The sequence below is a fragment of the Phalacrocorax aristotelis genome, chromosome 1, assembly GCF_949628215.1.
Source record: "Phalacrocorax aristotelis chromosome 1, bGulAri2.1, whole genome shotgun sequence".
NCBI lineage: Eukaryota > Metazoa > Chordata > Aves > Suliformes > Phalacrocoracidae > Phalacrocorax > Phalacrocorax aristotelis.
The window spans coordinates 15,106,873-15,122,223 of record NC_134276.1 but is presented as its reverse complement, the minus strand read 5'-3'; the positions used below and the strand labels follow the sequence as shown (position 1 = coordinate 15,122,223).

The 15,351-nt window shown below is 40.5% G+C and overlaps 1 protein-coding gene across 2 annotated transcripts in view; it reads right to left on the bottom strand.

The window, feature by feature from the left end:
• ARHGAP42 (Rho GTPase activating protein 42) overlaps nucleotides 1–15,351 on the bottom strand; it is a 178,663-nt gene that overhangs the window by 43,252 nt on the left and 120,060 nt on the right. For both annotated transcript variants that reach the window (XR_012658683.1, XM_075081816.1), the window contains exons 6-7: nucleotides 12,356–12,466; nucleotides 2,103–2,207 (exon numbers count right to left, since the gene is read on the bottom strand). Coding sequence is in view for 1 of the 2 variants with exons in the window: in XM_075081816.1 (XP_074937917.1) it covers nucleotides 2,103–2,207; nucleotides 12,356–12,466 (216 nt within the window). In the remaining variant the exon portion in view is untranslated. The remainder of the gene's footprint in view (nucleotides 1–2,102; nucleotides 2,208–12,355; nucleotides 12,467–15,351) is intronic.

Genomic DNA, 15,351 nt, shown 5'->3' with positions numbered 1-15,351 from the left:
CAGCAGTGAATGATGTACCATATCCCACTATGTCTTCCTGTAGATGTTCCTCTGATGTATATATATAATATATATTTTATATAAAATATGTATTATATATAATAATATAAATATAAAAATAATACCATAATACATTGTCCCTTCTGCCTAACTTTACATCTCCCTCTACCTCTGTAGTCTATTTAAAACTTCAAGTTGTACTTTTAGAATATTTAAGAAGAGATTAAGTTTAACTATGTCTTAATTAACATTGAATTAAAAAAAAATCCATTAATAATTCTGCTTCTATAGATACAGGCATAGAAGACACTAACATATTCTGACTTAAAATGCCAGTTTTGGTCTGTGCTGTGGGCTTATGCTTCCCTTAGAACTTGCCATATTAAAGTATGTAAACTCTGGACTGAAGCAGAATTTTCACCCTTCTACCGAAACTGTGCTGTGCAACAACACTGACCCCTTGTGCCTTTATCTGAAAGAGTCTTAGTAGCAAACCAAAAGTAGCAAGTACATAACTTCAGAGGACAAGGGCCTGAGATGCTCTACAGACAGAACATTTGCATTGTGATCCAAAAGGAAAGGCTAGTCATCTAGGAGGTTTTGCCTTGTTTCCCCAAGCAGTGTTTTAAATGGGATCTATACCTACATATGAACAACAGACATAAAAAGGGAAGGGGCTAGGGAGGTGTGCCGCACATGTTTAACTGCAGCAAAACCTTGACAAGTGCAGTACTCCTAAGAATGCAGGTCTACATTAATAGTGCTAAAGCAATGCCGTATTCCAACTTTGAGCCAATATATGCCTCTCTAATAGCAAGATGCTACAGGGAAAACGTCAAGTGTTTTATTTTCCAGCAATCCACAGGGAACAGCAGTTAGGCGTGGTAAAGTGCTCCCAGATCTGTTTCATATTCCCTAAGTTTCATGGACAAAGCACTATCCACAAAAGATGATGTCAGATCTTCTAAACTGTTGTAACTTCTTTGATTCCAGTGGAGCTACAAAATTTCTGTTGAGTATGTTTTCTTGAAAGAACGAAATGGAAAAGAAATGGAGTCACCCCAAATATACAGCATTTGGAATAAATGACAGAATGACAGAAATCCTTCACTTTTTTTTTTAATTTGTTCTGTATTTTGAAATTACTTGTCATGAAAAATGTAGGGCTGGCCCAATATTAACAGGCTGAACTTCACTTTTCACCCTAAAAGCAAGTGATAGCGGTTCTAGTGCAAATAGAGCGTAGAGATGTTTTGTATCTACTTACTTGTATGTCCTTGGAAGTGTGAAATCTGGGTTACACAGTGAAATAAATATACACTTGTATACAGCAGTTATGATGAGTGGAAAAAATGCTGATTAAATCCATTTTTGTTATTTCTGAAAGCTATGGAATTTTTGGGCACAGTTGATCTTGTATGGCTCTTACTACCAAATTCAGACCAATCTACAGTAAAAGATCCATCTGCTCAGTTGACAGAAACTCTCTACATAAATAATAGACCCTTTCTTCTGGTGGAACTTAACGCCTGTGAGAGCCGCTCACTGTGGAGGAAGGCCCCACCAGTTCTGACACGGACAAAATACGTCCAGAGAACAGCCAGAGCATGGCTTCCCCACGTATGCTTTATATACAGTGGGAAGCTAGCAGACAGCAGGACAAGCTTGTTTGTGGCAATCTGTGATCTTAAAGAAACAAACTGCATCCTTCTATACCAGTTGGAGCATTTCTGGGACGTCTGCTTACTCCAGAAGACAGGCCCCACTCTCAAGAAAGCATTTATGCATTTAAACCTATCTGGACTACTGTGTTTTCTAATCAAAACTTGGCTGCTGTCCTGCTTTTCTGGTTCTTGCTCCCAAAATTTTGACCTGGAAATCACAAAATAACTATCTGAAGATTAATTTTTCCGAAGTTATTTGTTGAGGAACCTTCATTACAGAGACTTACCAAAAACAACTTTTGCCTATTCATGTAATAATTTGATTTCAACTTACTAAAACATTGCAAGACTTAGAGTTCCAATAAATGCTATGAGTCTACTTCAATATCCTGAAATTAAATTAGCAAACAAAATAGTGTAAATACAAATCATCCTTACATTCTGCAAATTGAACTGCAGCTGCTGCTTGTATGGTGCAAACTCCTGAGCCAATTCATATCCTTCATGGTAAAATGTAAATAATCCTTGAAGAAAGGCCAAGAGCTGAAAAGGTAAAATTGAGAAGCGTTATAGATTTTAAACATGTGCTCGTAATGCTATAAAACACAAATATAACGGAACATATAGTAATGTAAGGCATAGATACTGCCTGTGAGAGTGAAGGAATAGTTCTTAGCCACTGCTACACAATTTTTCTATTCAGGTGAACGTAAGAAAGCAAAAACTAAGGACAGCTGATTTTCTATTAGTTTTCAGCAGCAAAGTACAGCAAACCATCAGCAAAAAACATTCTGTGTCCTAGGTGCTGGAACACTTTAAGCTTTCATTACTTGCAACAGCAAAGCTTTGCTGAGCAAGTGATCCATGGTCAGATCTTAAGAAAGAGAGGTGTTAAACAGGCTTTTGCATCATGAGGTTGCCATTTCCATAATTTAATTCACTGTCCTAGTAATTTTGTCCAGTATTTCAGCTGGAGTCTTTGATGGTTTGCATTTTCCACGTTCATACTTTCAGAGTTCAAGGGCTTTTTCTTCAAAATATTTTTTCACTTTCTTCATAGCAATTGCTTGGGCTATGACCTATTTTCCACAAATGAGACAATTGAAAGTATGTTTTGGACAGCTTAATATAACACAAGAAATCCAGACTATTTCTTCCTGCTCTGAAGAAAATGAAAACTCTATCTGGTATGTCTGTGACTGACTCCAACAGAACAGCTGAAGTTGGTATGTATCCAGTTGAAAAATCTTTTTAAAGTTTGATTTAAAATAATGGTTAAGTAGTAAAAAGCACAACTAGATTTTCTGAACACTTATTTTAGCTGTTGAAGTAATGCATTCTTATCACCTATTAGTTTTAAAAGCCTTCTAATTTATTCTGTTCTAAATTTAGAAAACATGTTTTGACATTGCCTTAAGTCTTCCTACCTGCTATTAAATAACAAGAATTTAATTTTTTATTATGGACTGTTTTCTCTGTATACATAATTTAGCTTACATACAGCCAAGTAAAGAAAACAACAACAAAAAAGAAGTATTAACTTGGATGTACAATAACAAAAGCTATCACAACAGGACAGATTTATCTTAGTATATTACAGCCATTGAAAAGCTAATCATCTAGGCTAAGTAACTGGCTGTTCACGCTGCCTCCTAACTCGGTACAAAATCCACAGGTATTCAAGAGCATAATTCTTTTTCCTCTTTCAGACTCCTCTTTTAGGATGGGATGAATGACCCTATGGAAACATTTATCTCTCTCCATCGACTACTGAAGTAGCCTAGACTTGGGCAACAAACATGCCATCATTCATATTTAATGCACTTTTCTTTGTGTTACCAGTACCATAGACTATTGTAAGTGAAACAGCTTAAAAATGTACCTTTTACTGAGTTTATATTTTCTTTAAATTTACACTCAGCCCTACTTGAAGAAATGTGGTTAAATTTTTCTGCTTCCTCCTTTCTGATTGCTCGCTAAGAGACTGCTGTACTAAGGCAACACATATATTTCAGGGGAATAGCCCCGGCCACTCCAGCATCACAAGACAGTCCACACCCTTTAACGTGCAAACTTCCACAGCTTGACAGATGAGAGATCAAGGACACAGCTCTCCGGGCAGAGGAGTTAATGTAACGACTTGCTGCTACCAAACTGAAGGCTTGCACTCCCTATTCCTCCTCCTTTTCCCCATTCAGCTTTGCCACACATCCCACACATCCTTGTGCCAGCTTTGGCATCACTGAGCCCTTCAGTGAGCGTGTCTGCCTTGGGACGCCTGCTGTTCTGCTGCATTAGTAAGTTAAAGCAGTTTGAGGTTAATAGATCATCAGTGCTGGCATAAATAGAAGCATGAAGGCACGGCTGGGAGAAGGACTTCCCTTTTGGTTTTTACTGGTATTGCAGGATCAGATGAAACCCTGGCCTCAGGGAGAGGTGGTGAAAGCCCATGCCTGCCCAGTGAGTCAGTCGTGGAGACTGAAGAACTGAGAAGGTCCTTGGGCATAAAAGCCACTTTCTGTGGTGCCTTTACAACAGGTGTGAATTCCTGAACCTCATCCCACCACCAAACAAATAATGAAGTCAACATAGTCAAGTGAAGGCTCCACAGCTTGTGTAAATTCTCTCAGCTTTACATGATCATCTGCCCAGCTGAAATCATTATCTCAGCTAAGGACCAGGCCATGCCAAGTAAGTCTCTTACTTGTTATTCAAGTGGTTCTGAGGAAGGTCCAAATACAAGTATTTCTCTTAAAATCTCCAAATGTGTAAACGGATAGAAAGAGTTCTATAATTTTAAGGTTTATAATGTAATTCTAGAACAAATAAAATAAAATAAAATATCTAATCTTCCTTTCTTACCAATAAAGTATAAAATTATACGCAAGTCTGCTCTGGCTCCAGCTGTGCAAAGCCTGTTCCCACAGTCTAGATTATAGAAACCATAGAATCTTAGAATCATTAAGGTTGGAAAAGAACTCTGGGATCATCAGGCCCAACCATCAACCCAACGCTATCATGTCTCCTAAACCATGCCCTGAAGTGCCACCTCTACACATCTTCTAAATACCTCCAGGGATGGTGACTCCACCACCTCCCTGGGCAGCCTCTTCCAATGCCTGATCACTCTTTCAGTAAAGAAAATTTTCCTAATATCCAGTCCAAACCTCCCCTGATACAGCTTGAGGCCATTTCCTCTCATTCTATCGCTAGTGACCTGGGAGAAGAGACCAACACCAACCTCACTACAACCTCCTTTCAGAGAGTTGTAGAGAGTGATAAGGTCTCCCCTCAGCCTCCTCTTCTCCAGGCTAAACAACCCCAGTTCCCTCAGCTGCTTCTCATCAGACTTGCTCTCCAGACCCTTCACCAGCTTTGTTGCCCTTCTCTGGACACGCTCCAGCAACTCAATGTCTTTCATGTACTGAGGGGCCCAAAACTGCACACAGTACTCGAGGTGTGGCCTCACCAGTGCCGAGTACAGGGGCACTGATCACTTCCCTGCTCCTGCTGGCCATGCTATTCGTGATACAAGCCAGGATGCTGTTGGCCTTCTTGGCCACCTGAGCACACTGCCGGCTCATGTTCAGCCCACTGTTGACCACCACCCCTAGGTGCTTCTCCACCAGGCAGCTCTCCAGCCACGCTTCCCCAAGCCTGTAGCGCTGCATGGGATTGTTGTGACCCAAGTGCAGCACCCAGCATTTGGCCTTGTTGAATCTCATACAATTGGCCTCGGCCCATCAATCCAGCCTGTCCAGGTCCCTCTGTCGGGCCTTCCTACCCTTGAGCACATCAACACTCCCACCCAATTTGGTGTCATCTGCAAACTTACTGAGGGTGTGCTCAATCTCCTCATCCAGACTATTCACAAAGATATTAAACAAGACTGGCCTCAACACTGAGCCCTGGGGAACACCGCTCGTGACTGGCCACCAACTGGATTTAGCTCCATTCACCACAACTCTCTGGGCTCGGCCAGCCAGCCAGTTTTTAACCCAGCAAAGAGTGCACCCGTCCAAGCCATGAGCCGCCAGCTTCTCTAGGAGGATGCTGTGGGAGACAGAATCAAAGGCTTTACTGAAGTCCAGGTAGACAACATCCACAGCCTTTCCCTCATCCACTAGGCGGGTCACCCTGTCACAGCAAGAGATCAGGTTGGTTGGGCAGGACCTTCCTTTCATGAAGCCATGCTGGCTGGGCCTGATCCCCTGGGTGTCCTGCACATGCTTGGTGAGCTCACTCAGAGGAATTGCTCCATAACCTTCCCTGCATCGAGGTCAAGCTCACAGGCTTGTAGTTCCCTGGATATTCCTTCTGGCCCTTCTTGTAGATGGGTGTCACATTGGCAAGCCTTCAGTCGTCTGGGACCTCCCCTGTTAACCAGGTCTGCTGATAAATGATGGAGAGTGGCTTGGCAAGCTCCTCCACCAGCTCCCTTAGTACTCTTGGGTGGATCCCATCCAGCCCTATAGACTTGTGAGTGTCCAAGTGGAGCAGCAGGTCGTAAACTGCTTCCTCCTGGATTATGGGGGTTTTATTCTGCGATCCATCCCTGCCTTCCAGCTCCAGAGGGCTGAATACCCTGGGGATAGCTGTTCTGACTGCTAAAGACTGAGGCAAAGGAGGTGCTCAGTACCTCATCCATGGTGTCAGTGTTGCCCCCTGCATCCAAAAATGTTGGAGATTTTCCTTGGCTTTCATTGTTGTTAATATATTTGTAAAAATATTTTTGTTATCCCTTACAGCAGTGGCCAGATTGAGTTCTGGCTGGGGTTTTACCTTTCTCATTTTCTCTCTGCATGTCCTAAAGAGATTCCTGTACTCTTCTTGAGTTGCCTGACTCTTCTTCCAAACTTGGTAAACTCTCCTTTTTTTTCCTGAGTGTTAGCAGAAGCTCCCTGTTCAGCCCGGCTGTTTGTCTTCCCTGCCAGTTCGTCTTGTGGCACTTGGGGGCAGCCTGCTCCTGCGCCTTCAAGGCTTCCTTCTTGAAGAAAGCCCAGCCTTCCTGGACTCCTTTGCCGTTCAGAACATCCTCCCAAGGGACTCTCCCAACCAGTCCGCTGAACAGGCCAAAGTCTGCCCTCTGGAATTCCATGGTAGTGGTTCTGCTGACCCCTCTTCTTACTTCACCAAGAATGGAGAACTCAGTCATATCATGGTCACTGTGCCCAAGACAGCCTCTGACCACCATGTCTCCCACCAGTCCTTCTCTGTTTGTGAACAGCAGGTCAAGTGAGACACCTTCCCTGGTAGGTTCACTTACCAGCTGTGTCAGGAAATTGTCTTCCACACACTCCAGGAACCTCCTAGACTGTTTCTTCTCTGCTGTGTTGTATTTCCAGTAAACATCCAGTAAACTGAAGTCCCCCCACTAGAACAAGGGCAGTTGATTGTGATACTTCCTCCAGCTGCTTGTAGAACACTTCTACCTCTTCATCCTGGTTGGGTGGTCCATAATAGACTCCTAGCAGGATATCTGCCTTGTTGGCCTTCCCCCTCATCCTTACCCATAAGCACTTGACCTTACCATCAAAGTCGCTAAGCTTGACGCAATCTAAGCACTCCCTAACATACAGAGCCACCCCACCACCTCTCCTTCCTTGCCTATCCCTTCTGAAGAGCTTATAGCCATCCATTGCAGCACTCCAGTTGTAAGAGTCATTCCACCATGTCTCTGTGATGGCAACTAAATTGTAGGTATCCCGCTGCACAATGGCTTCCAGCTCCTCATGTTTGTTGCCCATGCTGCGTGCATTGGCATAGATGCACTTGAGCTGGGCTATTGGTTTCACCCCCAACCCTGGCACGCCACCCCTAAGCTCCTCTCTGGTGGGCCTGGCTACATCCCCTTCCCCCTTCGAACCTAGTTTAAAGCCCTCTCGATGAACGCCACCAATTCATTTCACAGAATCCTTTTCCCCCTTTGAGACAGATGAACTCCATCTGACGCCAGCAGGTCTGGTGCTCAGTTACTCATCTACATCCCCAACTACAGCCTCTTCAGATACAGCAGCCTAATTACTCCTGTACTTACTCTGACTTGTTTCAGTCAAAAGGACATGGATTAACTTAAACTGTAATTAGGAGCCTGCTGCTAGACCCACCCCTTTCAGCTAAAGAAGCACTGCAGGAGCAATATGAGTGCTCAGCAAAACTGCAGCCAGAGAAGGATGTCAGAGCACACCAAAATTACAATAAAGGAACTAGTGGGAGAAAGTTTCAGTATGTCAGCTTATATCTGAATTTTAAAGACCAGTTTAAAGGGCATTTCTGGAGAATGTACTATAAACGGCTTAAATTTCAGCTTCAATACATAGAGAGAACCATTTTCCACCATACAAAATGTTTTTTATCAGTACACAGAGAAATACTGAGAGTGGAAATATTTAACACAAGATGGCAGCAGAGGTGAATTTATCAGAAAGCAAAAAAAATCAGCACCCCCTGAGAAAAATCTGAATGCACTTTAGTTAAAGTACTGTTCAGGTATTCTGGCAGTTGTGCATTGCAGAGGATCTGGCATTGAGGTTCTCTTGGTCAGATACTCTCTGAGCACTTAGAAAAACAGCAATAAAAGAAAAGTACAAATACGCTTATTTTATGCAAGTCCTAGACCAGCTTATTCAACTTCTGTGTTGAAACAACTGACACTGAGAATGGTCTTGGCTTCTATGCATGTGTCACTAGTGGTGGAAGAACAGCGATCAGAAAATGCCCTGTACCCAATGGGCCTGTGCTGTTAAAGCATCTTAATGACCACTTCCATCAGGACAGGTACAGCCATAGCATTGCATGGAGGAGATCTAAAAGCCAAGGACTTTTGCCGTAGGCTTATGCTCACAGTGGGGTTTTCTTGTTGCTGGCATTACAAGTGGCACTGCTGTGAGATGCAGGCTGATAATTTTAAAGATATTTATATTAAATAACAAAGAAAAGAAAACCACCCTTTTTTTCTTTCAAAAAAGATTTTCAGAAAGTATTTTGAGGTGGTCTTCACATGTAAAGAGGTGATTTGTTTCACCAAACATCACATACAATGCCTGATGTGTTCATATCAACTATTTTGCATTTCAACAAGTGCCTTATAGCTACTTCAGTCTGAGTATCTTATCAGTCACATCAATAAAAAGCGAGGTCTTAACTCCGTAATACAATGCTACTCACTACCCCAGCACTGCGAGGATTTCAACACAGAACCTGAAACAAAAACCAACTACTTCTCGAGACTTTATTTATTTTTATGGAGAGCTGGTGACCTCAAGACTGCCTGGTCATTTCATTCTCACAGGAAGAAGACTGTACTTAGGTTTTGGATAGGGGAGGAATTTAACCTTTGGCCTGCAGCACATCAGCCAGAAGTCCCTGTCTCCCTGGTTTCATTTTATTTATAAGTAGATAGCACCAGAAGGTACTTATCCATTAGATTAAAGTGAATGTAGTTAATAATGTAGAAAATCCAAGGAAGGGGAAATTGAGTTTAATGTCCACAGTGAAGTCTCATGGAACTGCATGCAATTACAGGCAGGATTTGTTGGTTTGGTCCCCCCCCCCCCCCCCCTTTAAATAAACACTCTGGGCTTTCATGACATTTAACGGACCACCCTCACATTTCATATAGTTTACTGCTTATGAGTCTCTGCCCTGATTCCTACCGGCCAAGGAAGTCCTGGCATTGCTGAGGGACAAAGTGGAGCTCTAGGAAGGAGTTTGCATTTCTCCTAATAACCATAACATCCTCAGAACGCTGTGTTGGTCTGGACTATCTTCTCTGAGCCCAGAAGAGCAAAGCTAGGAGCAGAGATTATTGTCACTTAATTTGTTTTGTTGTTTAACTTGCTGTAAAGTAAATTTTAACACTAATTTGTCTTTGAGACAAAGTTTAAATTCACGATCTGTATGAATTAGTTGTTTGTTTTTCCCTTGGAAAAAAAATCAAGATCTAGGAGGATCACAGATAGGCAGCTGTCAGTTACTCACACTCCAGTACACATTAGCACCTCCTTGAGACAAGATGCAGAGAACAGCAGAGAAATCTAGGGCCTGAGGAGCTGCTGCAAAAGTCTACTGTAAATATTATAATCCTCTATTCTGAGTATGGGTCTTTAAAATTTTGTACCTTAAAATCTCTCCCCACGCTCCTCCAGGAAGGAACATTCTCCACTCTTACTAACTTCTGTCCTACTGTCCCAGGTGTAACCAACCTGGCAATTTTTGCTAGGCTACTTCTCCCACCCTGGTTCCCAAACCACCCTTATCTTTTGGCATAGACAAACTGAAGATCGTGGAAGAAGCTCCAGCGGACCATTTGCTTTTCAAGTTCTATTCCCATGTCATGAACTTATCCGTCTTCCACATGGGCATTACGATTTCCTCTTTCACTGCACTAACCTTTCTTTTATTTTGTTAAACTCTCCTTCAAAGAGTCTATTAGTAACACATGAGACTGAGAATGATATGGAGACATGACACTGAGCTGATAAATCAGAGACACAAGCAGCACAGACACTAGAAGGCCCCACAACTAGCAGAGCTCCTGAAGAGGAATGTCTATATAGACGCTCCACCAGGCATCTTGTAGCATCTCAACATCTGTAGGGCAGAGAGAGGAAAATGAATAATATGGCAATTCTTTTGGTATGTGATTTTAGAGTGTTAGGCTTTGTCCTTACCTACTTGCATCTAGCGGCACATGCTTATACTTCCAACATCACTTACATAAACTATGCATTTTTCAAAACCCTATTTTGAAGACTTTTTGTTTGTCTTGTGATATTTCTGATGTGTATAATAATTTACTTGTATACTCTGCCTTATGGGTTTTAGTAAATGCTTTTATTCCAACATGTTGTATACAACAGACTAGAAACCAAAAATTAAGATTTTGAAGGTTTAAAATGTTATAACTGATGTTATAATTTAAGCTCAATTTATATTCAGATTGCTTATAAAAAATTCAAACCTGGAGCCAGAAGACCCTGCCTGCAAGGGCTATCATTACCCAGTCACCAAAGTTATTTCGTGCATCTGTACGCAACAAACAGGAGCCTGGGCTAAAATGCCTGCTGATGTGACACAGGATGGCAACTGAACCACTCAAAAGTAAATTTTACCTACTGGATGTGCACACTTGGTGACAAAAATACCCAGGTCCACAAGACTGACTTTACCAGTAACCTCTCCTGCTTGTTTGCTCAGTATCAGCACTGATGAATTCATAAATCACTCTTTCATTTTGGTAATTCATACCTGCTGCTGCGATGGCTGACAAAGTGTGGGGACAGCTCCTGGGCAAAAGGATAAAGCTCAGTATCTCCTTCTAAAATATATAAAATTAAATTTATTTTTCCTCTCTGTCTAGCACATATGATGAAAGATGCCCTATTTTAACTACATGCGATTGCACAATAAGATTTCCCAATGTATTCTCAATACAGAAAGTTTCTGTTACTTTAAAGGAGCATAAAGTCTTCTACACCAGGGTCAGAGCTAGGTCAAGATTTCTAGATTTTTCCAGCATGTTAGAGTTTTGCAGAAATAGATAGAGAGAGACACTCTGGATTAATCTGTGACAGGTAGAAAAATGTTCCTATTTAGAAATCTGAGCAAAGTTTTAGTCTCTAAGATTTGGCAGCTGTATGCCATAACAATAGGATTTCTGTAAATACTGCTTGCTGAATCCAGGTTTCATTAGTTTGCATCAATGTCAAACATCCACTATACAATACATTCTCATCTCATTGAAAGAAGGCATCTGAGAAGCTACTCCTGGTGACACTGGGTGTTAGAGATGTAATTCAACCTGTTTCACAGTCAAGAGTGCTGTTCCAGTTAGTTACAAGGAAGCTGGAAGATGGTGTGGAGAGACAGAAAAAGTTATACTTGTCATGTTCCTCTTTCACAACTGATGCTCTGCTATGCTCAGCATGTTAATGGGAAGGGACAGATGACATTGGAAGTTCTCTGGCAAGGGCTACAGGTACTAACTAAGGCAACTGGCAAGCTAGTCCTCTATGACATGGACAGCAGTAATACTATAATATGCCACAGAAATATGCTAGAACATCATACTGAAGCAGCTATTGGTACTGACTGACCCAGAAGATACTTCGGGGTGGGGGCAGAAACACAGTCCAGGAGAAAAATCCCAGATTTGAATATGGACTTTGAAAGACAACTTTATCTCCCTCTTTTATGGCATATCAACATATGCTTTCTTTTACGTGCAATGTAAGCTAAAGACAAATTACCCCACCAGAAAAAAAAATAAACTTACCTATCCTGCAGAAAAACTGATTTTTCACTTTATTTCATGTATAACTCAGAAAAACGTATGTGTACACTGCCTACATGGAATATTTAAATCTAAAAACTGGCTCAAAATTTCAGCCTTGAAACCATGGTATTAGGAAACATCCTTATGTGCTGCACAGATGCAACATTACATGTTGTCCCCTTAAAATGTTATGCACACTCCAAGTCGTCAGATATTTCACTTCACAGTATATATGATACTCTTACATAAACCCTTAATAAACATGCAAAGTGCCCAAGCCAAGATCTTAATGTCTGTCTAGCTACAAACAACCTGCAATCACAATTCAAAAAAGGGAGCAAACCCCCAGATATTTAAGATTCAATTTTCAGCTTTAAAAGCATGCATTCTAAAGAAAATAAAACATAAAACTTACAGGTTCAACAAATTCAAATTTCTTTTTCTCTTGTACTTCTTGAATTTTAAAAACATATTCTAATGATGCTTCATAAAAGTTTTGATGTTCTCTGTCAATCTGTGTATCTGCCTAAAAGAAAAAATGAAATATAGAGAACATTAATTTTCTCTTATGATTGCTTTAAAAACAGATTTTGACATGAACAAACAGGTCTTCCATAAGATTACTTTACAAGCTTCATGGGGTCAGTTTTCTTCCTGAAGATTATAATACCTACTTAAAATAGAACAAATGCAAGTTTAAGAAGTCACAGCTACACATTTTAGCCTCATGCCTTTTCCCCTCGCCTTTTTGATTTCCTCTTCCTTTTTGCACTTTAAAATTCTAGTTTTTAGGAGAGCCTCAAGGTAAACAAAGAAAGGTGGCAGCAGGAACTCTGACCCTGGTATATGGAAATGTTAGAAAATGAAATAGAAAAGAGTAGGATAGGAATTCGGGAAAGACAAAAAGATTAATATTTCTATTTAAATGTTTGAGTATCACATGCACTGAAATATATCTATTTCTCAGCTTCAAATACCTTCCCAAGAAGATATTTTCTTTGTTAAATAGATTGTCTTTAACAATGACTTCTTGCAACTTATTATTTCATAGTATGAGTCACATACTCTTGGAATATAAACATTTAAGTCCTTAACCTCATAAATCAATTATTTTTTCAGTGTTTTAATTTTCAAATGCAGGAACTACAACACAATACTTGTCAGAAGTGCCTGAATAATACCACCTGACATGAAGATCCAGTACCAAAACAAAGTCCTCTGCCTGAACAACTAAAGAATTAACTCTTATCAGCTGATAAAGAGTAAAAGGCTTTTATCCTCAATTTAAACAAGCCATGGCAGAGAGACCTAACAGACAAGCAGTGTAGTATGTGGATAATGCCTAAAGAAGAGACGCAGAATCCATTTTAATTCATCCTTCTTCATAACAAATCATTTTCTCAGGCAAATGCCTTTTGGGCTGCGCTAGTTAGGTTTTAGTCTTAGGTCAAAAAGAAATTTTATCAAGTATCGGCAACATGACTGAAACTAGTCCAGCTATTTTTGACATATGCTGGTTAAAATATAGCAGTACACTTCTGTATATTCCCTAGTTCAATTCTGGCATTAGAAATAACAAATATGGGAAAAATTGTAAAAGCTAGATGTTGCCTTTTCTTGGTAGCAAACACTAAAACAGTAAACACATCATAAAAGAGGTTGAGTACTTGTAAGAGTACAAATGCAAAGTCAGTGTTTTCTTTCAGGCAGGACTTGGTCATCAATAGCACCATATTTAATTAACATTGCTTCTTTAGTAGAGGACATGCTACTATTCTGATTGGACCGCACAGGCTCTTAACAATATTGATCCACTTCCCTAGCGCAGTGCTCTGGCACTACTTCAGAGCATGGGCTTCAGTACTAGCATTTCCTTCCCATGCCTATAAAAAACTAATCAGGGAATTAAGTACAAAAACTAACATTATGAAGCAGAAATCAAGCACTCAAAATTCCAATAATAAGTGCTTTACCACTCTGCCATGTGCCATTCAGATAGAGCCTTCAGCTGCTGTTTTCTTTGATACTCTGTGTTAATAGTTTTATTTCACAGAAAAATATATCACAGAGGCAATGCTACATAACCGAACCGGACCAGGTGCCACCGCTGTGGGACATGGTCCAACAAGCTCTCACTCACAGAAGTGCAGTCAATAAGCACTTGAATCAGACCTCAGCTCTCACATTTAATTGCAAGCAAATAATAAAATCTAGTTTTAGAAATTAGTTCTTTCATGCTTCGATTCAGAAAAAGTATTTAAACACCTAATTAAATCCATCTCTATTCTGAACAGCATTTAAGCAGATTGTAGTTGTAATGACACGACAACCAAGTGCCATCTCAAATATGGATGGGTTCCTAAATTACAGCCATAATCACCGCTAGTGTACAGGGACTAAATAATAATTTCCAAAATGTATCTTCTGTAGAAGAATTTGCATGAACACCGAGGATTCAGATATGTAAGAACCACTTTGAAAGTGATTTTAAATTTTCAAAAGCTGAAAGGATTTTCACACGTTTTTCTATGACTTCAAACTGCATGTAAAAAAAAAAAGATTTGATGGATATGATTTTGAGTCTCTACTTGTATGATATCTAGTTATAGTGACTAATACTTTCATTGATGTAGGATATTACTAAAATGTATACCAGAACTTCACATAAGCTTGGAGACTGAAGCCTTTGCTCTGTATATATGCCTGATTCTGGAAAAGATTTCAGAGAAATAAAGTCAGGAGTTTATTCACTTTTTCACACCACTCAATTCTGACCATTTTCTGCTCCACTGTGGACTTCTGTAGGCAGTAAAAAGACAGTATTATGAAGTTTCTCTTTGACACTAAAGGAAAAACAGTCTAATCATCTATGTAAACTGCATAAGCAGTCTTGCAGGGTCTTAAAATATCCAACACATTTCAATTACATGAATATATGCAAACCACTCTCTATAGAATATGTTCAGACCATCAAACTTCAGATGCTTAATTAACGTGCTCTCAGTTGCAGTCAAGTGAGATATGTAAAATACAATGATACGGTATGAGAATGATTCCTTGCTCATCCCAGTACTCATTAACCCACATAACGTGATGAGGTACCAAGAAACCTCAACAATTCAAAGCAACAGCAGGTTAAAAAAGAAGTATTTTTCAGTGTGACAGTAGCAGTCAAAAAATGGTATTCCCATCTCACTAAATGCACAATATCGACTTGAGGCAAGGACCTCAATTGCACTGAGCACTGAAGCCCCAGCCACCAGCAGTGTTCCGTTCTTAGCTCATGCCCTGGCTCTGCTGTGGGCTGCTCAAGTGAACTCCTCCTGGACATATGGGTTATACATGGGGCTCACACAAACCACTCTGGATGTAAGTCAACAGCTATCACTTGGATTTCAGGCCAGGAATTGG